The 25,318-nt window shown below is 40.5% G+C and overlaps 2 protein-coding genes across 13 annotated transcripts in view; both read right to left on the bottom strand.

Annotated features, from left to right (window-relative positions):
• Window positions 1–268: 268 nt before the first annotated feature.
• nop14 (NOP14 nucleolar protein homolog (yeast)) lies at window positions 269–9,318 on the bottom strand. The gene is made up of 19 exons (XM_051411623.1): window positions 9,159–9,318; window positions 8,645–8,827; window positions 7,293–7,427; window positions 7,041–7,182; window positions 6,543–6,688; window positions 6,210–6,347; window positions 6,006–6,128; window positions 5,782–5,913; window positions 5,319–5,664; window positions 5,106–5,236; window positions 4,930–5,015; window positions 4,679–4,814; window positions 4,407–4,506; window positions 4,073–4,228; window positions 3,799–3,958; window positions 1,340–1,487; window positions 1,119–1,237; window positions 835–990; window positions 269–741 (listed from the first exon to the last, which is right to left on the bottom strand). Exons 2-19 carry the CDS (start codon window positions 8,825–8,827, stop codon window positions 645–647), a joined length of 2,634 nt encoding a protein of 877 aa, XP_051267583.1. The 5' UTR covers window positions 9,159–9,318; the 3' UTR covers window positions 269–644.
• A 2,815-nt stretch (window positions 9,319–12,133) lies between these two features.
• Window positions 12,134–25,318, bottom strand: part of add1 (adducin 1 (alpha)) — a 28,617-nt gene continuing 15,432 nt past the window's right edge. Inside the window, exons 8-18 of one of the 12 annotated variants that reach the window (XM_051411610.1) lie at window positions 25,117–25,215; window positions 24,567–24,740; window positions 24,019–24,369; window positions 21,214–21,309; window positions 21,003–21,095; window positions 18,303–18,459; window positions 17,282–17,653; window positions 16,311–16,400; window positions 14,770–14,785; window positions 13,220–13,273; window positions 12,518–12,646 (exon numbers count right to left, since the gene is read on the bottom strand). In XM_051411610.1, coding sequence (XP_051267570.1) covers window positions 13,222–13,273; window positions 14,770–14,785; window positions 16,311–16,400; window positions 17,282–17,653; window positions 18,303–18,459; window positions 21,003–21,095; window positions 21,214–21,309; window positions 24,019–24,369; window positions 24,567–24,740; window positions 25,117–25,215 — 1,500 coding nt within the window. In that variant the 3' untranslated portion in view covers window positions 12,518–12,646; window positions 13,220–13,221. Of the gene's footprint in view, window positions 12,647–13,219; window positions 13,274–14,769; window positions 14,786–15,404; window positions 15,443–16,310; window positions 16,401–17,281; window positions 17,654–18,302; window positions 18,460–19,366; window positions 19,454–20,572; window positions 20,591–21,002; window positions 21,096–21,213; window positions 21,310–24,018; window positions 24,370–24,566; window positions 24,741–25,116; window positions 25,216–25,318 lie in introns of those variants that run through there. The other 11 variants (XM_051411620.1, XM_051411611.1, XM_051411613.1 and 8 more) reach the window with 11 other exon arrangements.

Genomic DNA, 25,318 nt, shown 5'->3' with positions numbered 1-25,318 from the left:
CAACACTGAAGCCTGGTTGACTATTTCCTTCCATTATCAGGACTTAATGGATGACGTGGAGGCCAGAACTGTCCTCCAGAGGCAACATGACTGATGAAGCTTTGTGCATGTGCACACACTCTGTGTTTGTTCCCTCTGTATGAAATTCATGGGGTTGCATTATCAACTGGCCCTCTACCATAGCATTTGACTTTATTTTTTACATTTTCATCATGATGGTAATAACCCTTATGTTATGGAGCTTGACTGGAAAAACACATGTAGAAAATAAGAGAACAGAAAAATGCTGTCATTTATTTTTTCTGTATTTAAGCACATTATAGTGATGTATTCTGGTGGGAAAAAAGGGAGAAATTAAACTAAATATTCACTGCTGTGTTGACTGACATCAACAACAGTATCCAATCGTCACATCAAACGCCTACATGAGAATATCTGACAACTTGGTGTGCATCTCTGACAGCTATTTCTCAAACAGTATAAAAATGTGTGTTGCAACAAGTTGAATTTATCCTCATGATAAAAAAAATAATCCATACAGTTCGCAGTTCCACAAATTTCAACCTCCTTCAATCTCGCAAGGTCATGTCCATTTGACACGTAACAAGTGATGGAGAGAACCGATGAAGATGAGATTCTGTATTTCACTTCCTCTTCCTCCTCTTCAGGGCCTTCCACTCTCCCTCCTGAGTGGCCAAACTGCCGAAGAGTTCCCTCACTTTCCTCTTCCTCTCTGCATCTCTGAAACACAGAACAAGTAAAAAATTTAAAAGCTTTTACTCACAGAAGCATCTCACAGAAACATTCTGGTTTGCCACCGGGTGTTATCCACACCTGTTCATGACCTCGTTGAGCTTCTCTCTGGCCAGGAAGCGCGAGTCCTTCCTGATCTCCCTCAGAGCGCCCTTGAACTCTTTCTTGTACTTGTGCTTCAATCGCTCCTTCTCTCTCTCCTCTCTGGTGCTGCCACGCTTCTTTCCATAGTCCAGCCTGACAGATATTGAATGAGCAATTGAGATATTTAAAACGGATGTGCTAACAGCACATTTGAATGCTTTATCTCAGCTTCTGCGTGGCACGATTCCTTTCAACGTTGTTAAAAACAGACTTTTACTTACACTTCAACAATCTTGGGCGTGAGCAGCTTCAGGGGAATTGGCTTCTTCTTTTCCAAAACTAGCCGACTGTGAGACACAGGTACGCTGCTGATGGTCTCCAGGATCTCCCTGTGAAGCTCCTGCAACAAAACAACAAACATTGTAATTAACACATACACTGACAGATTAGAAATAATAAAAAAAAAAGAGTGAGACCATATAAAGCCCTCTTTGGCACCAACCTGTAAAAGCTCTGGTAATGCTTGGGCTGAAAGATGTTTGGAAAGCAGTGTTCTGATTGGCTGGAAGATGAATGTGAAGGACATGAGGTCTTTGTAGAGCAGGCTGCACCGCTTCACAAGGTCCAGGCAAGTAAACAGACACATCAACCTGCCGAGAGAAACATAAACGTAGATGAAATTGTCAGTTTATTGTTTGTCCATTGTCTCACTGTCTCAAAAACACTATGACATACAGTAGGTGCAAATGGTTAAGACCTGAAAACTCCTTGTACTGTATCTGTAGCAACAACTATTCCTCACTCTTACTCAAGGAGTTAAACATTATGTGTGCAAATACATGCATTCATCTTTACACATTTAGACACACTTTCATGCAGTGCACACTCGCTCTGTCCCTCCCTAACGAAAGGCTGTATCACCCTGGCAGTAATTACCACTAGACTCTTGACACCGAGCTGCTGGTGTCCATGTGTCATTGTGAGGCCTGAAGGAATGCAGAAATTAGAATATGACTGGGCTCCCAGGTGTGAGGAGCAGGAGTCACGTGCAGCGCTGCTGTTCATAACAATGTGGAGGAGGCTGGACTGGATCAACCTCCAGGAAAGTCATTTTAAAGATCATTTACCGAGTATTTAGGGCTGCAGCAAGTCTCACTGAGTTATTATGAATGCAAATACTATACAACAGCTGCGGCTTTTAAATAAATACATTGCATAAATTGGTGTATGCTTTTGGTTAATGATTACAGACAAAAAATGCTTAATGCTTCTTTATTTCTAATCTTTAGTTTAATCATATTAGATACAAAAATGATTAAAATGGGGATATATTATAAGAGTATTTTTCGGGACCTCTAGGTTAACTTATTCAATCAATTAAATTAAAATGAATTTCTCTCCGACATAACTATGTTTGAGTCAGAGTCTTTTATGGCATGATGTGAGTATTACTTTTAGTTGAGTACAAATAAAAATGTATATTCTCACTAACTGTGCACAATCATGGTCCACCGAAGCCTGTTTGCAAGCTTTGCTATGTGCCCACACACCAGCTGCTGTGTGAAACCACGCTGGCGACTCATCAGATTCACACGAGTGGATGTATCAGCTCTGAGCCATACAGTCTGGTAAACAGGTAAACACGGTTTGATTATCTTAGGTTTTCATATCCGTGCAGTAGTGGCCATTAATGCAGACCCCAAACACACATTAGTTCTCAATCAGCCCTGTGGGGCATTTTTATAAAGTGTAATTGGTTAAAATAGAGATCTCAATGAGTGCTTTGTGCGCTTCCATTTCATCTTCAGTTTTTTTTTTTTTTTGCATAAGAACAAATGAGCTTGTCTTTTTCTTCCACGTCTATAAAGGTAATTAATCAGCCTCACTTCATCTCTTCCTGTCTTTTTGGTGGTCGTATTCTGGTCCAAACTGAACACAACAATCTGTGTGAAGACAAAAGGCTTTTCTCACACTTTATCTCCCTTCCAACTGGGCCTATAATTGTTTTCAGGAAAGTGTTCACTGCTGTTATTGCATTGTATTGTTACAGACTCAATTATAGATGGCCAATTAAGGCATTGTGAGATACGTTGTTTCTGAATGTCTCTGGGGGTCAGCTGTCTAAACACAATATGTCTGAGGACACCAGGGGTTTCCGCTTAATTTTTAAACAGGTAAACAAGCGGCAGTAATTTAAGAAATTACAGCAATGCTCTTGTCATAAAAATATTTCTTGCAGTTTTGGACAAGTTCACATTTAGTCTTTCTCAAAACTTTACTCCCATGCCCCTATAACATTGAAAAACATATTAGTTTCCTTTAATAATTTCTCCTATCGTTACGGGCTGTGAGGACAACAGTACATCTACAGTCCTCGTTCTGTACAAAAATGCATTTCAAAGTTCATATGAAGCTTTTTTTAGTAAAGAAATTCAGACTTTTTGTTTCCCTGGTCAGTATTTCCTTACTGAGCTGCGTAAAACTAGAAGCTAGTTTAGGATTTAGATAGACTTGTGAACCTATCCTTCAATCAATCAATAGTAATCATGACTGAATTGAAAAAAGTGTTCAATGTTACACTTACTTACAATAACTGAACAGTAAAAATGTCCAGGCTTTCATTTTGTATGTGTTAAACAAATGAGATAAAAATGTGTCAATTAGTGGGCTTCAGAGGTGCTCAAAGATTGTTTTACTTTTGAACAGTGCCAGGCTAGCTAAGCTAAGCAAAGCATCAAGTGGCTTTAGCTTCATATTTAATGTACAGACATTAGAGTGGTATTGATCGTCTCATCAAACTCTCAGCAAGAAAGCAAATAAGCATATTCCCTCCATCAGTGTTGGAACTATTCCTTTAAATAAACATTATTTTAAGGAACAATGTTTATTAAACCTTGCCCAAGAGATCATTGTACTGAAACCAATTCCTTTCCCTCCAGGTGAACCCCGACCCCCTCCTACCTATGGTGATCTCTGTCGAGGTCATTTTTGAGGTCCAGGTGTTGGGTGGCCGACAACGGAAGGCTTTTCTTGCTCCAGCTCTTGCAGGACTCGGAGTCTGACAACACCAACAGGTCACTGCACTTCCCCGACGGCCTAAAGGGCGGCACCACAGCATAACCTGCAACACCAAGTCGAAGTCTGTCTGGTTGGTTTCGCCTTGCGAATGCTGGCACCAAAAACATGCGTGATAGACTTGCGGCAATGTGCTGTGAAAGATGAGTGTGCAGCTAACCTAAAGAAGTCTTGTCCTGCACAGCCAGATGTAGCGTTCCAGCCAGGAAGTTGATGAGCTCGGGCAGGAAACGCTTCGAAAAAGAGACGTACTCCACCGCCAGACAGCACAGCACTAAACCCGACGTCACGTCCTGTAATGATTTCACTGGACACTAAGGATGTAAAAATCAAAAACACACACGATTATGGTTAGATTATGTGCATGAAAAGCAAACACTAATTTGTCCTGTGACATTGATTGAACACAAACACATGCAGGCCGGAAGGCGACAACAGTCAAAATAACTCCAACAACACAGAACATAACAAACAAGAGCAAGTGTGTGTACCTTGGCTGAGAGCCTGGCTGATGTAAAGCAGCGCTGGAGTGGTAACAGGGTGTCTGAAGTCAGAGGTAGGAAACAGCAGGGCCGTCACCTTCAGGTAGATAAGCTTAAGACACAAAAACATACGGTAACTGTATTTGTCACATACAGGAGAAAGAATGGGTAACAATACACACATCATTTGCACTGGGGATGGAAGTGGGGTTGAGCTGAGAAACATTTAAAGCCTTTTTAAAAATTCAACATGTTTATGTTTATTTCCAGCAAATAATCCATACCATGTCTAGTGTTGGGAACGCAACGTGCCCTTTGACCTCAAGCTCCTCCTCCATGCTATGACCAGCGTCTCCCAGGATGCCCTGCATGGCCTTGCAGGCTGCTTCCGGGTATATCTGACACATACTGTACAACTCTCTACCGAGAGAAAGAGAAATAGAATAGAGAAGGAATTAACAAAAACTCTCAACTTTCAAGGACTAAATATTTGAATCAGGAACATTTGAGAGAGAAAGACACTTTTTGAACTCACGGTATGAGCTTATCTATGGTGGTGAGTTCAGGTGGACTCCTGGTGGCCAGTTCTCCAATGTACTCCAAGAGAAAGCCGAACAGTTTCTGAGACGAACAGAGATCGTAAGTTCATACAGAACTGAGCGCAACCCAAGTACCCAACTAAATTACACAAACAAAGACTCCATGTTGTACCTGCAGTTTGAGCTTATTGCCTACAGCCAGACTAGGATGGTTGCATTTCTGAGTCCTGGCCACGATGAGGCGCTGGTTGTCCGGGGTGTGTCCATGAAGCAAATCTTTCAGGTCGCTGTAGCTTTCTGGAGCTATGAGAGGAAGAAACACAGAATATAAGTAAAACTGATCTGTATCTTTCTATTTAAAAGATGTGTTTCTGTGTGTAGTTACCAGTAAAGGTGTATGGGAGCTCTGCTTTAGCTGCCTCCTGCTGGGCCTTCAGCTCCTCTTTGCTCAGAATCTTTTTTGGTTCGGCACTGGCCTCTTCAGCCTCCTGTTTTCTCTCCTCATCCTCGCTTTCTTGCTCAGACTCCAGGTCCGAGTGGCCATCTTCTTCATCACTGCTGCCCTCTTGCTCCTCATCCTCTTCGTCATCGTCGTCTTCTTCTTCTTCTCCTCCATCGCCCTCCTCTGCCTCTGATTCCTCCTCCTCTTCCTCCTCCTCACCACCACTCTCTCCCTCTTCTTCATCCTCATCCTCATCCTCAGACTTCTCTCCAATGTTCCATTTTCCGTCCTGGACACACAAAATAATTGAGAATTAAACACATTCTGTATGAACATATAAAATCAACCAAAAAGTGAAGATCATTCCAGAAATAAAGCTGTTCTTTAACCCTACGTATAGTGTTACCTGATAAGCCAGGGTCTTCTGGTCTTCCTTATCCAGGACGAAACCATCATTGAGGTCATCAGCAGACATGTGGACCAGACTCTGTGCAGTGTCCCCGACTTCCTCTCCCATCATCCTCCTCAGACGATCAGCCTGGAGAAAGCACAGATCATTAAAACATATTAAAACAAAAATCTTATACGGTAATGACATTGTTCAACATCTACCCTGCACTGTGAACACACCTCTAACTTCTGCAGCTTCTCCCTCGCCTCCCGGGCGAGCTCCTCCGGGGTTTTCATCTTCTCCGAGGGCTGAGCCTTCATCTCGAAGACGAGCTCTCTGACCATCATGTCGTACTCTTCCAGCTGGAATGCACAGAGGAATGTCAGGCTCTGCAACTGATGAATGAAAGCACGCATGTTGCTGACCGATTGGTGCGACCCTACCTTGGGCTTCTCCTCTGGTTTGTCGTCACATTCAGCTTTGGGCGTCTTCTTCACCATCAGAGACTGGATGCTCTTCCACTCTTGATCCAGTTTCTCAGTCAGCTCCTGTGCCTCCTCTTTCTGCACCTGACGCTCCCGCTGAAAGTCAAAAACACAGAAGATAATCATTTGTACCACAAGCCAGCACTCAGTAAGATGCTACTGAAGGCACAATTCTTGCAAAAGTTACTCCAATAGGAGGAGGTGTTCATAGTAATGAAGGAACATGTTATCCAGTGTTACAGTGTCACTCTATGGCACAGAAGCTACTTCAGGATTGTGTTACTGGCTCACCTTCTCCTGCTTGGACTTCTGGATGAGCTCTTCAATGAGCTCCTGTCTGGACTTGGCCCTCTGGCTTCCTTCTTCCTCCTGCTGATCCCCTGATGTTCTCTTTTTGAGGAGGCCTCCTCCTCCGAAGTGGGAGGCAGTCAGCTCAGCTATATAAGAAGGAGAAGAAGTGTCACTATTACATACCAGTTCTGTCATCTATAAAACAGCTGGATATGACAAAACCCCCCAAATTACCATGTTTGGAAATTCAGATTTCCATAAACATACAGGTCTTTTTTAGTCCATGGTAACATAAACTGAAGGAGTACACCCAAAATAAAAGTTGATATTGAATATTTATTAGATTATTCATAAACATGCTTAGCTCAGAGATTGACAATAAAAAAAGAAAGAAAGAAATGACAGTGTGGGTAAGTGGAAACCAGCTCAAGGTACTACTTCAATTTATATTAGATTTACTTTCTGTTCATTTGGTGTTTGGACACAAGCAGTACTCACCCGACAAAAGCCCTTTCTCTTCTGATTCATCATCGCTATTCACAATGTCATTGAATTTCTCCATTTCAGCCAGCGACTGGCCATAATGAGTCAGCTCCTCCTCCTCGTTCAGGTTGTACACATCCTTCTTGTCATGGACACGCTGAGAGACAAAGCAAAAGTTTGGCTGAGAGTTATAGAACAAAGTAGGGAACTTAGTGATGCTGCATGCTTTTATTTTGATGTCCTTACAGGTAATATTACATCACTGACCTGTCTCTCCATCGCAAACCTCTGCAGGATTTTGTCTTCTGGCGCCATCTTGGTGTCATACTCTCCAAAGCGTTTGTCAATTAATTTGTTGGACTTGTTCTTCTGTTTGTATTCCTTAAGGAGGGTTTCTTTTCTCTACAGATCAAAAATAAAGAAACAATAAATAATTGCATACAATTTCTATCCAAAACACGCACAACGTTCCGACAAGCTACGAAACACTGATTCTTTAGAGTTACAAATTTGTTTCCTTTGAGTTAAAACACCAGTGTGTAGTAGCAGGCTGAATACTTTCCAACTGCGTAGGAGAGACAACAGTGGCCACCAGGTGCCACTGCCTGGTTCATCCATTGTATACATGTCCGATGTATAAATACATACAAAACCACGAGTTGGAAGTAAAATTGAATCAAGTGTGCAGATTCTACTTTCATCCTCACTTTAACTCGTGCTAAGTTCTTTTCAGACTTCTCTCTGTCCTTACAAAGCTCTCAGTCTCTCCTGCAGAAAATCCCTCTCCCAGCATGATACTGTGAGCACCAGGCTTCACAGCACAGATAGTGTTACATGGATGATGAGCTGTGAGCCATGGCTGTCAGATACAGTGCTGCAGTAGAAGAATTTCATCCTAACCTAATCAGTCTGCCTTCTTTTCTTTATTCCACACTTTGCTGGGTGATTTTCACAAAACATCCTAAGCCTAAAGATATCTCTTTAATGGGCCATGTGTCAGTGTCAGGACTCCTACGTTTTTGGTATTACAGTAATTAAAAACATTTGAGCGATAAGATCAGCCAGCTGCCGTCTGTAATGCACCCTGTCACTTCATAATACACCGATAATGAACTTTCAACAATAGAACTTGGTGGCAGCTGAGTTAATAAGGATGTTGTGCATAAGCAGTTTGCAGCGCTGATGAACTCGGAGCATCTCCCCTGTCAGAATTATTTATCAAACCAAAAATGTGCGCCTCAGACTTTATTTTGTTTGACAGTTCATTAAGTGTACATTAAACGACCATCAATCGCAATAAATATGATAGTAATTAAAGTGAATTTCATGGGATTTGCTGGATTATCGTCGTCAAAAAATGAAGATTTGTTAGGAAATGTTCACAGCATCAACCTGCAGATGCTGTTTTATGCCAGAAACAATCTATTAAACAAATCAATAGTTTACTTTGCTTCATGTATAAAATCTTTAACAGCAACTATAAAATATGTGTGAATGAAATCTAGCTATTTATGTCATTTAATGTGTATTAATTACTTATTCATTTCACATTCACTGACACATACCTGTTTGTCGATCACTGTGGACAAAGTGAGTAACAATATGAGATGTTCTCTTACCTTATTAATGGCTTTGGATCGAGACACACCAGGCAGACCCACATCATGCTTGGTTTTTCTCCCCAGAACATCAAATTTCTTCCTGTTGATTTTCACCTCAAAAGGGTTGTTCTTGATCTCGGTGGAGGTCTTGGTTTTGCGGACCTTGTCAGCGAGGTTCCTCTTCTTAGGCACCTTCCCCATCTGTAACAGTAGTGGACTGATGAGCTAACATCACTGACACTACCTCACTCTCTTCATCAGGGCTAAACTCATATTCATCACAACACATGAATTAAACGCGCACTGGAAACATGTTCTCCTCTATTCTGGTGATTGGCTGGGTCGTCAAAAGCAGTTCGCTTTTAGGGCATTTTTTAAGGGCAATGCTGAAATGTATGTGTGGAATATCAAATGAAACAAAAACGACGATTGTGTGACAAAAACTGGAGCTACTTTACAGCTAAAACACTTCACCATGAGCCGTCAACAGTATGTAAACACGCTAACATTATCACGCAGAGGCGCAGTTTACCTTTAAGCCGCGTTCAGGAGCAGAGTTAGGAAGAAAACATGGGACACTAACGCTCTGCCAACCCTGAATTTAATAAATATTACTTTAATCTTTTGCTATCCACGTTGTTTCCATTCCCAGCGTGCACAGTTTGAGGTCAGAGTTCAAAACAAAGCAGCATACAGGAGCTACTTCCAGTGTGCGTTTCCCTACAGCGCCCCTAGCGTCGACAATGAGAGGTTCATCCTTCAGTATAAGGGCACGGATGACACAGAAACCTGGGTATAATATAGATTAGTTTACATTACAACAATCGCCAGCACATATACATGAGAACAAAATCTATATTAATTTTGTATAATGTATATAACAAAATATAATATATGTATACATATAAATAAAGCTAGAGTTCTGACTGCTTTCACTGACCAGTTGCAAACAATACCTGTATTCTTATATTGGTTTGTCGGATGGGTCAAACACAATTCTGCTTGTTTCCAAAACCTCTTCATCTATGACTAGTTCAGACAGTCAGTCTCAGTTCTGGAAAGTACATATACTCAAGTACTGTACTTAAGTAAAGTTTTTTTTATTCCACTACATTTATCCAACAGCTGTAGTTACCAGTTGAATTAGCCCCACCGTTACCAGCTGCAACATTGAAGTGATGCCTGATGATAATCCAATAATATAGAATTTTGAAATAGACCATTTTGCGTAATGAGTACTTTTGCTTTTGTTACTTTAAGTTCATTTTGATGCTGGCCCCAGTGATATCTTACCAGGCCCTGAAAATCAACTATACTTTAAAAACACGTCAGATAAGTAATAGGATATCAAATGTTTGGATTTAATTGTATTGTAATGTATTTGATGTTCAAACATATTTAATCTTTATAGATTATTTGTACTCTCTTTATTTGTCTTCATCTGTGATCTGCTTGCATTCTAGTATGTGTTGTGCCAGTATTATTGTACTTGTACTTATGGTACACATTTACCCGTTGTGTGCAAAATGTAAAAGTCATTACTGTATGTACAGTCTTTGCTGGTAATGCTGATAAATTCTATGTAAATGACTACGACCACACAATACTGACTTTCATGGTAGTGTTTTTTTATTCATGGTTGTAGAAGAGGCAGAACCATGAGAAAAGATAGGTGGAAGTATTAAGTCTGTAGATGGTATAATGATGAGACACATTTAGATTGGAAGTAGATCAGACAGAGAATACAAATCAGCATAGTTGTAAGAATAAAAAAAAACAACAACCTATGGTTGATTCAAATTAAAACAATGACTATAAAAGGACTCTAGTATTGTTATCGGTACGCTAAAGCTAAAATAAAATGTAATTCAAATAAAAAGGAGTAGTTAGTCATTTAAAGACAGTACACACTCTAAGCACTCTACACATGCAGTCCTTCATGAGTTAGACATTCTGTGCTTGTATGTGAAGATGCAGACATATCACCCGTAGTGAACAAAGGGAAAGGTACAGGCAAAGGTTTTATTAAGCATCTCAGATTAGGTGAAGCTTCCCATTAGTTTTGCCTTTTGGTTCACCATGAGTTAGACAGACTGATGACAAACCATTTACTAAAACAGGATGAATAAACACAAGTTAGGAAGCAATGCGTGGAGATAGCCTTGGTAATAATGCCCTGCAACCTTAAGCACAGCTCCTTTGCCGTCACACCATTGATTACACATCAGTGACATAAAAAAAATAAAATAGAATTGCTTCTCCAGTGTACATTGCGTCTTTACTGCAACTGGAAACACACAAGTATTCAATGACAAAGTCTATTTGCTCAGAGTGGAGTTTTACACAGGAAAGTCCAGGTTAGGGTTCTAAAATGTGATTGATCATGCAGCTTCATAGCAGTGACATCGTCATTTACATGTTCTGTAACAACTGTATCTATGTGTGATGTATGTACTAAAAGCAACGTGTGGTATGAGTTCCCGGACAGTGGTTTATAAAAGAGAAGATTCACAGTGCTCTCTCACAGCAAGCAATCATGGCTCAATATACTTTGCGAGAAAAAGCGCAACTTTAAAAAAAAAAAAAAAAAAGGAAAATAAACGAGAACAAAATGAAACATGTAAACTTACAATATGTTGCATTTCTGTCTGTTTCTGACTTTCACAGAGACAGAGACAGAGAGAAATCAAGGGACAAATGCAAAAAAAGCAAGGCTCAAATAATTAGAATAAATGAAAAACATCAACTGAGAATTTGTTTTTACACATTCCTTCATATTAAACACTTACAGCCAGGAGCAAATACATTATCAACCCGTGGAATAATCAGCAAGCACAATGCTTGCTAACACTTCCAGGGATGATTCACAATATGTGGTTCAAACTAAATCATCTGCAGGTTTGCAGCACTACAGATCAATTTCGTTTGAAAAATATTAAACCAAATTTCTTAATAAAATAAAGATCTGAAGCACTGTACATCATACCTGTATGTTAAGGCTGCAACAAATGCTTGTGGGAAGAAGATTTTGAGGTTTTTAAAGTCAACAAAGACCCAGATGTGATTTTGCTTGTATGTGGATGATTTAATCAAAATATTGGATTATGGAAACATTAACATGAACTTTGTATGACTGAATTTTCCAGTTCCCCTGGCCTGCTAACATGTAATTATGCTTCAATGATGTGCACAGCTTCAGAGGTAAAATTAGCACTATGCAATTTGTAATTCTCACTGTCAGAATTTACCACCAGTTAAATGAGATGGTACAAGCTTCTCTTTCTGCATTCACGGTTTTTAAAAGACACTTGGACATATTTTTGATACAATCCCAATACATTCTAGTGGTTACAACAGTTTAGTAATAGTCTTTTTTTTCTTTAAAAATGAGGGTGATAAAACCCTAAAACCTCACATCAAGTGTGTGGGCCTGTAGTAATAGACATGCATAAAAGGCCAGATGGAGTGGACAAGACAGAATGCATCACTCACTCACAACTAAAAGCCTCTAATAATTAAAAACCTTTATGCAATCAATCATTTTTACACTGTATACAAAATTGGCACACGCTAACGAGGAAAAATAGGTTAATAAGCCAGCGACAAATGATATCAAAACAACAAAAAGCATAACTGTATGTAACTGTGGCTTGCTCGAAGGGTGCAATGATAGCAGACAAAAAGCGAAAATGAAAAGGAGGCAGAGGCCAGCCTTGAGGACCGATCCAACATTCTAGGATTCTGTCTTTTTTTTGTTTTTCTTTAGGAAGGAAGGAGTGCGGAACTTCTTCTTCTTTTTGGAGGGTGATTTGCTGGGAGACTCTTCACCCTCCTGGTCACCGGCGTCAGCGGGTTCCTCCCCCTCAGCTGCGTCTGCATCTGCGGCGGCAGGGGCAGAGGCGGGCTCTTCGGCAGGAAGTGCTGGGGCATCGGAGGGGTCATCAGGTGTTAAATCTGGAAGGGTCTGTCTCAGGGTGGCTGCGTCACTCTCATCCTTATAGGTTTGTTCTGGCAAGGACTCTGATGGGAGGAGGAAGGGGAGAGTTATTGATCGCAGGAGGACAAACTGAGGGATCTGCGCTGCTCAGCTTCCACACCACTGATGCTACTTCAAAAAAAAAAAAAAAAAAAAAAAATCAACCACTGGATAAGCCGTAAAATCCACGCAATTTTCTACTTTAAAAGCATCTACATGTCACTGCATGAGTTCACACAACTTGGCCGCTTTAGTTTAGTTTATGGCATCTATGAGATTTAAATCAGTTCAATATATGACTGACTTTGAGCAATATCAACAATACATTGCTCCTTAGTTTAACAGAGCCTTAAAGCACAACAATTTAACTCTTCCACAGGCAACATTCCCACTAAAAGCCAAAAAAGCAATAAAAAAATAAATGCTTTCACGCTTGACATCAAAACCAAAAGCCAAACCAAGATGCAGTCTCACATTAAATAACATAAATGCACGTCTCCAAGACTCACTGTCTTTACTTATTAGGTCTAATGACAATAAGCAACTAAATGTAAGACTATGCTTTGCTTCTTTCCTATTTGACAGGCCAAAGCTGGTACACAGCACTTTTGTTTTACCTTCACTTAAACAGGGAAATCTTAATGAGTGTAGTTCCCTGGCTCATTTGCACCCTGTGTACAAACAAAGAGAAATGAAAGTCTACCTCACAAAAATATGGCTTTTCAAAGATTTGTAATACCATAACCACACAGGCGAGGTTACATAATAAGTCAGGGGAGGGGATAAAGTTAAATGAATTCAAAACTGGCACAGCTCTCAAGGATAAATACGTTAAGATTAAGCCTTGAATTATCAACGAGAGTTAGAAAGTCTTAACCAGTGAGTACAGTATTACATTTGATTGCAATTTAATCCAGTTGCTGGGAGTATAGAAGCTACCTAGAGATGTTCCCTCTGGCCCTAATGAGTGCTAGAAGAGCATTTTGGTTTCTTGTTTTCATAGAACTAGGTTCCAAATTTACAATAAAGAGTCTTTTTCTAGAAATTGTTCTTGGAAAGATATATCAACTTGCTATATAAGTTAGCATACCTGGCTAATTTACTTTCTACCTACAGCAGTAGCTACTTCCAAGGCTAAGAGTCAGCATATTATTAGCTAAATAATGTTACACTATTTTGCTGGTGGCTCCGTCTAAAGCTCAGTTTAAAGTTACACTTCAGCAGACCTACACCAAACATATATTACCTTGTCAAAATACAAACAATAATAAAGCATAACCTGAGCCTTTGTGTTTGTCCAAGTCTGTTATATTAAGCATCTGAAGAGTGATATGTCAGTTACTGTACTAATACTAATACCAGGCCTAAGCAGCCCTGCAATACCTGGTTCCTTTTAGGGAAAGTGAAATTCATATTTAAGAACCTATTTTCATTCGAGTCTTCTTTTGCAAGCGTCAGCTGCCATTTCAATGCTCCATGACTGATAACAAGATGCTGCATTTATCCAATTCTGCCTGTAATCATACACCCACTGTTTTGAAACACAACAATGATAATTAGTAGATTTTACCAGTCCAAATGTGTGGTAATTTTTCTAGCAACAATAACTGAGGGGGACTTATTAAATATTTTGTTGTTTATATTTTCTGAAGGACTGTCAGCTTTGATTCAATTAGGCTTTTCTGGCAAATATTCATTCATATGTCATTCTTTAAAAATACTCCCAGCATAAAAAGTTAAGAAGCAACAGGTGCTGGGGCTGGATCCAGTAGGTCTGCTTCAAGTAGACTTCCATGGATCGGTGGCCCAAACGGCATCCAAACCACTGCTTCAAGCTCAGGTAGATGCTCACACAGTTCAGTCAGGTGCAAAACAACTACAGCTTTGTTCATATTTAATATTGCTCACATGCTTCATAGGCTAGCATGAAAAACCCTTCGTCAAGACCCGAGAAAACACTACACATCAGACATTTTACATCTCTCACGTCCGTCAGAACTGAGATGAGGCCGAACAAACAGACAGATAAAATGGAGACTAAACAACACCACACAGCCAAGCACTGGAGCTCAACCATCTTTCAAGCTAAACCGACAGCAAGTCTCAGCAAAGCCAACAGCAGCAAGTCTGGGTCGAAAAGCCACACTCAAATAAAGCACTGATGTACCTGGTAAAGGACTCGTCTGTAAGACAAACAACATTCAACACATTTTCAAAACATTACCTGAGTTTTCCATGTAACAAAAACAGTGTCATATAACATTTATAGAATGTGCATATGTGCAAGAGAGGTTTGGTTAATTTGATAGTGGATCATAGGCAGGAAGAAAAAAGAAGTTATCTAACATAAAAGGTTTGGTGGGTTGTAAGGTTTACTTCAGGAACATCCTCCGTTTTTGTTAAGAACAGGCCACTGTCGTAGTAAAAAGGATTTAAATGCATCTTACAAATCCAAGGATCACACCTGAAATAACACTATAAATGTGTCAAGATAACTTTTTCTTGTTATTTTTTGTCATTGTGATTTGATTTTTAAATATAAACCAGAAACAGTGAATTGTGGCTGCTAACAAGAGAGGGAGGAGCTCTGAAATAACCCCATCGACCCGAAAAAAGACAGATTCAGAGGAGTTCAGAGAACTGAGTGAAAACCGACTGAACAGTCTCAACCCCCGGAAAATATGTTAGTTCGGACCACAGAACAGCTCTGCTAGTGAAGCCATGCAAAGAAAGAGGGTAAATGACCAAACACAGGCATGGAGGGTAATTACGAGGGTGGTGAGGAGGTGGAACAGTACGTACTTACTATGGCAACAGGTACTCTTTTGTATTTCCATCTCCTGATTGTAATCGCAGGCACAAAGAAGAAAAAGCACAAGTAGAAACAAATGTCTATGCAGATCAAACCACAGGCACTGTGTTAAATTAAAAAAGATATAAAAAGAAAACAAAACCACCAGAAGACTTTTTTTTTTAAAGAATGGCTGGAACCATTCCAAAAAAGATGGAGAATGGAAGTGAAGGGGTAAAGGAGATACCGTACATAGAGACATATGTTAAATACCAACATTTCATTTTTATTAGATTACACCTGCAATCAAAGCTTCTCATCCCCTTTCTCCCTTATACTGACTGTAACTGTTGTAGACTGTAAGAAGAAGTAATTGGATAATTAACAGTTGGAATAATGCCCATTATTGTTTAAATTAAGGTACTAACTTCCTGGTATTTTTAGGGTAAGTTCTGGTATCATCATGGATGATATTGTTCACATAGGTGTAATCCAATAGTAATAAAGACCAAGAGGGAGAAAAATTAAAATAAAAGAACCAAAATAGAGATGTCTGTACTGGGGTCCATAAATAAATGCTAAAAAGGATTTTTTTCCCCCCAAATATAAACTATTTCTTGACATTGTGTCTGGATACTATCTCATCTGCACCTGTAATTTTCCATCTCTCATGGCATAAACTTGATGATTTAATGATCAAAACCTCTTGGCCTGTTATTACAGAAAGCACACCACCCATAGTAGTATTATTAAAGACCACAACATGAACAGACCCCAAGACAGACAGGCAGGTGGACAGGCAGGAGCCTCTGCATTCCCTGTAGACCAAGAAAAGCTCAAAAACCCAGCTAGAAGACTGGAGAAACCCATGCTGAACCAGGCGAGCCGGGTATGTCAAGTATGTCAGGCTAACGTACCTTCCTCTGCTCTGACTGGGGTGCTGGGTGGTGTGGTGGTTGGTTTCTGGCCTTTGGACTCTTCCTCAGGCTCTACTAGCTCCTCCGGGTCTGAATAAACATCAGCAGAAATTAAATGAGTAACTGTTCGCTACAAATAAATAAATAAATATACATTATATATTTATGAGGCAATTTTGATTGAACACCACATTTTGTCTCAAGGAATCTTAAGGAGGTCGACACCAACAACATTGCAACAAAAAGAAAAATGACAACAGAAAAAAAAAAAATAGGGAGAAAGCCTTAATCAGAACACTGCAAAATCTTCCAAACAAATCCCACTAAAATCACCCTTAAATTATCCCAAACTAATCTAAACTACCATTAGTTTTATTGGAAATCATTCAGAGGTACAGGAGGGAGAGTGGACACCAAAAGAGATATAACCAGGACAGGTTAGCAGGAAGAGAAGGACACCATTATTTATGTCCACACACGGGATGCTCTGATTGGATGACTGAGCTCAGACACAGCTTCCTCAAAAGGTTAGAACAGCACTCCACTGCATAAGCACTTTTAGGCTTGAGGAGAGAGCACCCTCAAAGGGAGGGAGTGGTTTGAAATCTCAAAATGAGCTTGCTTTTACTCTTCACATCCTCTCTGCTCAGCTCCTCGTCCAATCAAACTGCAGAAAGGTATCTGATCTGCCACAGCTCTGATGCCTTTGCATAAGACATCAGAGAGAGGGGCGGGGGGAAATAATCAAGCAAAGGCTTCGAAGATTGTACTGTGGGTAGGGAGGATGCTTGCGCATGGTAAAACAATGTCAGCAGGCTCCAAACCCCCAGGAAAAGGAGAGGACACAGCAGGCAGGGAATCCCACAACTCCTAGTGCAGCGCAGGATGTGGTGAGATGGGCCAAGGCTGAGCAAGGAAGGAGGGAAGCGGAAGGCCAGATTTTAGGCAGGACTCCGCTTCATCTGGTGTACCTGGAGCCTGATCTGCCTTAGCCGCCTCAGCCGCCTCGGCCGCCTCGGCCGCCTCTACCACTGATGGCTCCTTGCTGAGGGCTCGCAGCACAGCGCAGTGGAACTCCTTTTGTGGGGAATCTGGAGCTGAAAGAGGCTCATCCGTGGTGGAAAAAACGTCATCTACAACCCCCTCAGCAGAGCCCTGCTCAGAGGCCGGTGTGGCGGGTGTGACGGGTGGGGCAGTTGGATGCAGGGCTTTCTCTAAGCTGGGTGAGTCCGTTGCAGACTGTAGAGGTGCGGAGACAGAGGCTTGACCCTCCGGTAACGTTTCAGGCTCCGGACAGGGTACGCTGGAGGCTGACCCCTCCCTACTATTGCCTCGTTCCTGCACTGTGAATTTGTGTGTGTGTGTGTGTGTGTGTGTGTGTGTGTGTGTGTGTGTGTGTGTGTGTGTGTGGAGAGATAAGATCACAGTTTGGCCAGTCTGAAGTTCAGGTTTTTCCATTATTACCTTTGTTACAAGTATCTTTTAAAGACTCTAAAAGCTAAAAGCTCACTTGATCTCTACTCATCTGTGTCTTGGCTGTATTGACTCATCTACGTGACAATATTGTTTCTCTCAGTGTAATGTTATTTTCTTGAGGGAGATCAAGAAAGAGTGATTACAGAAGGAGAGTGCTGTGAATTACATACACAATCCCCCGTTGTATATGCAAAGCAAATTTACCCTCAGAACGATTAAAACATTTAAGTAATTAAACTGATTTGATATAAATGCTGCCTACACTCATTATATATATATATATATATATATATATATATATATCTCATCAAATCAGAGAGGAAAATAACTACAACCCATGGCCACGAAACAAAAGTTTTATCTACCATTTTGAGAGACAATGTAGGGTTGTCCATTTCTATACTATGGTAAAAAATCTGGAAAATGCTGTTACAAAGAAGTAGAGGGTTTAAAGCATGTTTTTTTCTTTTCACATTATACTGAGATTCAGTTTGTCTTCTCCTCTCCACTTGTTACCTTCAGGTCCTTTCTGTTTCTGCTCCACCTCCTTGCGGTATTCCTCCAGCTCCTGGTCGGTGAGTTTGGTGAAGGGGTTGGGACCCTGCTTGCTGACGATAACCTTGGGCTGGTACTCCTTTTCGATGATGGCCTTGGACGCGGTCACTAGCTCCCCCTTCAGGACACACAGAAGGAAGGCAGAAAGAGATGAGACATCACAGCAAGGTAGACTACAAGTTACTGCAGGTTAAACATGGAAGGATTTAATATATTTAAAAACTAGCTGCAGTGTCTATTGTTTGCAGAAAATCTCATGTAGTTAAAAAAACATGAACAGGATTATCAGATTAGAGGCAGTTTACACACATAGCTAATTACGCAGCATGAGCAGAAGTGTCAGCCACAGATGAATAAATGTATCTTCAGGCCATTTCAAAATTCAGAAAGCACACGTTATGATGTTAAATAACAGTTTACTTTAATTATATTAGGAAAGAGCAGAATTTTTCCTTTTTAATTCCATACAATAAAACTGCTACACAAAAGCCGAGCACTGACAGACGTGAGAAAGCCAACAGTACATCACCAGGCACACATGAAATAGCCAAGGTGAAGGCAAAATAAAGCTCGAATGGAGTAAACTAACAGTCAGCAATAGCGGTGTTCTTCCACTTACTCTTTCAAAGACTTTTTAAAATTCTGAACAATGCATGCAGCAAACACCAGCATCACTGGATCTAACACCTGCCCTCTTCACTGCCCACTTCAACTTGCATCAATATGTTTTGAAACAATGGTGAATGGTGAATATCTCTCCTGCAGACAAACTCATGATATAAATCTTTCAACTCAAGGACCCTAGGTGACACTAACAACATTCATGTCAGGCTCTAGGGTGCACAAACATGTAGAAAAGACAACTATAGGTCACAATAAGGAGAAAGAAATGGCCTCATTCTAGCACTGCTATTTACTTTATCTATGCAGGCCCAGACATGGTGCCTATCTGCAGGCTCAGAGGAATGACTGGCAGATGATGTGAAGTATAGGTGAATAGTATTTGTGACTGGAGCAGTAAGTACCTTTCTAATTGATTTAGCAGGACTATAGGACCCCTCGGACACATCGAGGCCATCAATAGTGTCTGTACAGTCAGACAGAGGGGCGTCCTGCAATGGTAAACCCAGTGAGGGGCACAACCCAGCTCTTAAAACACTAGCACATTCAAAACAAGCAGTCCGTCAGGCAGGCATGAATGTGTGTAGACATTCAGGAACATACCGCCTTCCACACACACGCACAAAGGTGGAAAGAGTACTAGGATATCTCACTCAAATACAAATAGTACGATTTAAGTAATACTCAGGAGATGTGAGGCCTGCTGCTCAAGCCAATTTGTTAACCTGACCTAACTATTTCAATAAGAAAACACAATTAAAAGCGAATAAGTCCTGGTTATGAAAATAAAAACAAAACTGCAGGATTACTTGTAAATCTGCTTTGTTAAAAAAAAAAAAAAAAAATAGTAAAACGTGTTAAGATCTTGGTAAAAGCAGGGTTAATTGTGATTGTTGTTGATTATTTACTTTCCACCTCTGCATACACACACATACCATACAGACATACACAAACATTGAAAATGCATGCACTGAGAGATGGTTCTGGAAAGAGATGTGGGGATGTGAAAAGCATTGCAGTGATGCAAAAGCGAAGATCATGCGTTGTAAAGACAAACTATCCACACAGGGGGTGCTATACACTGTGTGGTTCATACAATCGGAGTCTTTACAAAACAAAAAGCACATCAAGGACTCCTTTGGTCTTACTACTGACATGCTGGGTCAAGTTTTAGGTACCCATAGGTACCCCAAAAAATATGTTAACGGACATTTAAAACAATTAACAGCTCTGTTTTAATTTGCTGAGGTCCTGCTCAATGTGGTTAAATGTCCAGGAAGCTTAATAAGTGGCAAAATTGAGCTAAGCAAAGGGAGGGCAAACCATGCAAACTGAACTCAAAGTTAAAACTTTGAAGCAGTAAAACATGACTATGTTAGACTATAGTGGGGATTTAGTTAAACATTGCAAAAGACCAAAATGACCAGCCTGCAAGTGCTGAGATAAAAGTCTCAACTTTGAACTACCGTAAAGAGAAGGCAAAAAAACCAAAAAAACACGAAGAAATTAAGAAAATATATGATATATGAAAATATAATGAATATGGACATAACCTGAGCTGGCAGGTTTGGAGAGTAGAGTGAGGTTACCTCTCCCAAAACACTACTCACCTGCCAGATTGACAATCTCTGTGGTCAAAGAATAATGTGTCAGTTACAAAGTCACCCTGGGCTCTGGGACACAAAGTGGAGGACATGTTTTGCTGTCTGTTATTATTAGTGGTGAAGTTACTTTTGATGTCAGATCAGATTACGATGAATAGGTTTTGCTTGCAACCAATTTCTTTCATTAAAACTTAGTGTCAAGGAACAACTTCACGCACAATATTTACACTTTGCAGCATTTTGGTTTAAGGGGTGACTCCAGACCTGGACAGAATATATTATGATTATTTATTTATTTTCTTTAAATTTAAATGTATTTAAAATGAATAAAATAGACCAAACTCAAGTGTTTCATAGTATGAGACACATATTCATCTCCAGGTCAGGATAGCTGTGGAAGCAGCGAGGTTTTTATGTGTTAAGTTCACACACTGACCTGGTTAAAGGAACGTTCCACCACGGTGCCGGCACACAGAACCTGAGACTGGGGCCCTGCTGTCTTTATGTCCTGCAGGTTCTGCTCCCGGATCTTAAAAAAAAAAAAAAACTTATGTCATAAAAGAAGGATAAACATGCAGTGCATCAGGAGCTTTAGATTGTCCTTGTCTCACAAAAGTAAAGGCAATAGAAGCAGATATATTTGATACCTTATTCCTCATTTCCAGGACGTCTTTAGGGTTGGTGTTCATTGGGATGAACTGATTGGCTACAGCAGCCTGGCGGAGTCCGTCTTCTTTTGTCCACTATAAACACCACATTAAGTGTTAAAAAAAACAACTAAAACCAGATATGCTGAATGTCATGAAAAGCCAAACATAAAAAAAAATAGATTTAGACAAAATACTATGCAGGCTTCACAATACAAAGAGTCATGCTGAACTGAAAAGGACAAAGTTGGATGGTTGTAAAAAGGCTTGAATGTAAAAAAGTGAACCAATGATGATGAGGCACATTTAGGAAAATAGGTGTAAGAATCATTTATACTTTTATAAATTTAGTTGGGGACTGTAACCTACATCACCTCTACTTATCCTATGATATTAGTATTTTCTCCAGTAATGAGGGTTGATATCATCCAACTCAGTCTAGCGTGTTTGATTTGTGCAGGGAGGTTAAACACCAACCGCAACAGGGACTCAATTGATCTAAATGGAGAGAATCAGTGCTTTCCTGATATATGTTACATGATACATGTTTTGTTATACCAGAAAACTCATGAAATATCATAAAAATGTATAGGTTATGCACCAGTTTTTGCACAAAATAGCTAATTGTGGTATTTCTACAATAGATTTTTTTTTTACATTCATCCATAAGTGTCAAAGCTAAAACACTAGAAGATGTCCCAGATGTACCTGCACAAGGCTGGTGGAAGTAAGAAGTGAAATCATAGTTGACATTGTGAATGTTAAACAAAAAACTTAAAATGTGTGCTTTTACATACTGTCTGCTATCTCTTAGTACATTTTTGTACAAAGTAGCTGCATAATGTTTCATGAGCATACTGAATATAGATCTTGTGTATGACAACAGGTTAAAATGCAGCGACTAAAACTAACAGTGTATTTATACTACTTAAATCCATTTGTCATCATCATTGATGTACCATTAGAATCAAAAACAAACCGAAGGGGTACACTGGAGATCAACTGAAAACATCACAGAATGAGGAAAAAAAGTGGCAGGGGTAAGGGAGGGAGAAGTGAGGGTGGTGGCAAGAGGTGAAGGAGAGTGAAGGGATGGCTGGGTGGGTGACTGAGATGATGAGTCTGGCTTACGAAGCGAGAGTGGCAGTGAGGGGGTGAGCTGGCATCACCAAAGTCATTTCCCAGGCTGATACACAACAACAAGGACGACAGAGATGAGAGAAAAACACACCCGAGGACACTCGCCCACGTTGGGACAAAAAAAGCCATTGTCACAACGCTACAAACTAAGACAAGAGTGTATCGTTCCTATAGAGGATGAAACGTTTTATTGTCTTGTTAACTGCTATTTTCCTCTTAATGTGAAACAAATCCCCCCCCATTTACTTTTCAGTGTTTTACTTAAACCTGGTAATGCTCAGCATGATTGAAGGAAAAAAAGTTTGTACCCATTTCTTGCACCAAACTGAATGAGCAGCGGGTGAAAATATACACATCAAATCTTCAGCTTTCATGCAAAATATTTTGTTTAATCATTTTAAACTAGTCATGTAAGTCGCAGTGGAAAGCATATGCTCATGACTTCATTCCTGTGTTTAATTTAAGCTTGGCTGGTTAGCTGCCAAAACAGGGGCTAGATGAGGAAGGGTTTTCTGGATGGAAGTAGCTGGGTTGGGTTGGTTGAGTATGAGATGAACATGTAAACACGATATACTCACTGAGAAAGAGTCTCACAACACAACATTTCCTACTTTCCCAACAGGAGATAATTGATTTAAATGTCAGATCAAATTCCATGTTTTTTTTTTTTTTTTCTGTTGTTTTTTTTTTTTTCAAACAAATCATGCAGGCCTTGAGGTGTTCAAAACAATTTGAACAACCAGAAACTAGAAAGAGTAAAAATAATAGAGGAAACAGAGACATACAACTGGGAGCAGTTGAAAGTGTTTGAGAGAAATAAGAATTAGAAAAGCAGGCTGCATAACTCTTTTGCCAAGGAAATTTTGCTTAGCTGTTTTTCTTATCAAATGTCTATAATGTACCTGGCATTTTTCTGGATTCTCAGTCAGAGACATGCCACCTCTGTCATTTAAGCAGGCAAGGAAATCTTATTAATACCCTTTGTGAGCAAACTCACAAGGTTTTAACTGATATAGCCTCAAATATCACTGCACTTGCTTTATCCTCTTCACTAATTCATGTTTGAGCAACTAAGCTAACTTCAAGATGCAAAGACAAAACTAAGAGCGTGTGCTACTTCGGGGCGGTGAGCGACAGAGTGGTTAGCAGTGACGTCACCGGGTCTTTCCACATTCACCTTGCCCACTCGGGGACTCATGCCACACCCCTGCTGCTCGCTCCTCTGGGGAAAACATCAACACCAACAATGCATTTCACTACTACACATGCAGTGGGACATGCTGTGGGCAGCCGGCCGGCATCATGAAGCATTAGGAGACCAGAAGGGAAAAATAGCAAAGAGCGTCAATAAATAATCACAGCTGTGCTATGAATATAATTAACAGAGCAGAGTTAACTGCATTTGGAAGGTGGGTTAATAGGACATCTGAAATTACAGTGTAAGTGAGCCTTAAAAAAGCCTAAAAGTAGTGAAAAGCGGGATTATATTAACTTCCAACTTGCCTAGCAGTTATATGAAACGGCTCAATAAAAGACAATCAGAGCTTTGTACTATACTTCTATTCCAAACTGTCTCCAGAACCTCAGGATGCCGACCACCTACCCATTTTCCACCAACAAGGTAGCTGTAAAATCTATACTATGAACAATAAGGTAGGCACAGACCAAGCAGTTGGTTATACAGCTTGGCACGCAGACACCAGACGAGAGAGACTGCAGCAAGGGTTTGACGTGATCGTGTGTTATGTTCGTCCACACCTTAGGCTTCGACTTGGGGCTGCTGCCGTCGGGCCCGTCCTCGCAGGGCTCGTCGGGCCGGCCGCCGGCATTGAGCCAGCGGGTCTTGTCACGCTGGCCGCGCTGGAAGCTGTGTTTCAGCGGGGAGCGAGCACCTGAGTCACTGTCCTCGCCGTATGAGTAACCACCGTGGGCGGAGGAAGCGATCTCCGCGTCACTGTACTTTTTAGCTTTGTCTCGCAATGACGGGCAGCGGTAAGGGTAGCCTGTCCTGTAGCCCTGGGAAACAGGAAGACAAACAACAACAGGGATTGGCAAGTGGTTGTTTAAAGCTACATGTACATACTATGACTATGTTTTGAAAGAGGAAAATAACGCATTTAAAATTGGATTAATTGTTGGTGTCAAGTTATTAAACAGGAGAGATAATAATACACTCCCATTCCCCTACAAAAGTTTAAAGTCTTTGTCCTCACCAAGTTGTCGAGCATTCTCATGAGAGCCTCAAACTCCTGCTCCCCGACTTGCCACTTGGGGTGTGCGGAGGACCCGTCGCCAGCTGGCTCCGGGACCCGTGAACGTGCCTTGTACTTCCCCGGGTCCAGCATCACCAGATTATCTGGCCCTCCAGCGCTGGCCAGTGTTCGCACCTGAAAGAAATTGGGGTGGGGGGGTGTACAGACAGACAAACCACAGACAGGATCCAGAATAAAGAAGGAAAATAAAATGTGGACATGAAGACATACACAAACATCGAACGTAACACACATAAATACAGACATCAACATGAAGAAAGATGAACATATATAAAAATGTGGAGAGACAAGGGACAAAGACAATTGTTATGAAAAATGCAGACAAACATATGGTTCCAAATATAACAACCCAAATGAAAATACACGGTTCTATTATAACACAATGATGATCTTTAGGAATATTTGACTGAAATAACTATCCATGCACTACTGGCTATTGCCAAATGATATTTCAGGAAGTGTCCTGTACAGAGCTCACTGTGTGTCCTACCTGGATCTCACAGGCGGTGACCACATTGTGGATGTAATAGAAAGCTTCTTCCACTGTTTCGCCAACGGACACCAAGCCATGGTTCCTTAGGATGAGCACCTGGGACAGAGGAAAAATAAAAACTCAGCAAAGAACCACCAAGGACATTCTCATTTCTCCTATGTGCTTTACAAGTTATATAATTTAGTTTTTTTTTTAACAG

This window comes from Dicentrarchus labrax, unplaced genomic scaffold (genome assembly GCF_905237075.1).
Source record: "Dicentrarchus labrax unplaced genomic scaffold, dlabrax2021, whole genome shotgun sequence".
NCBI classification, from domain to species: domain Eukaryota; kingdom Metazoa; phylum Chordata; class Actinopteri; family Moronidae; genus Dicentrarchus; species Dicentrarchus labrax.
This window is presented reverse-complemented; position numbering and strand designations above follow the sequence as displayed.

Coding starts and splice junctions, on each gene's coding strand:
- nop14 (XM_051411623.1), bottom strand. CDS start 8,827: ATGGGGAAGGTGCCTAAGAAGAGGAACCTCGCTGACAAGGTCCGCAAA. Junction 5,665..5,781: donor AGAAGACCCTGGCTTATCAG/GTAACACTATAC, acceptor TTGTGTGTCCAG/GACGGAAAATGGAACATTGG. Junction 991..1,118: donor ACGCCCAAGATTGTTGAAGT/GTAAGTAAAAGT, acceptor AATATCTGTCAG/GCTGGACTATGGAAAGAAGC.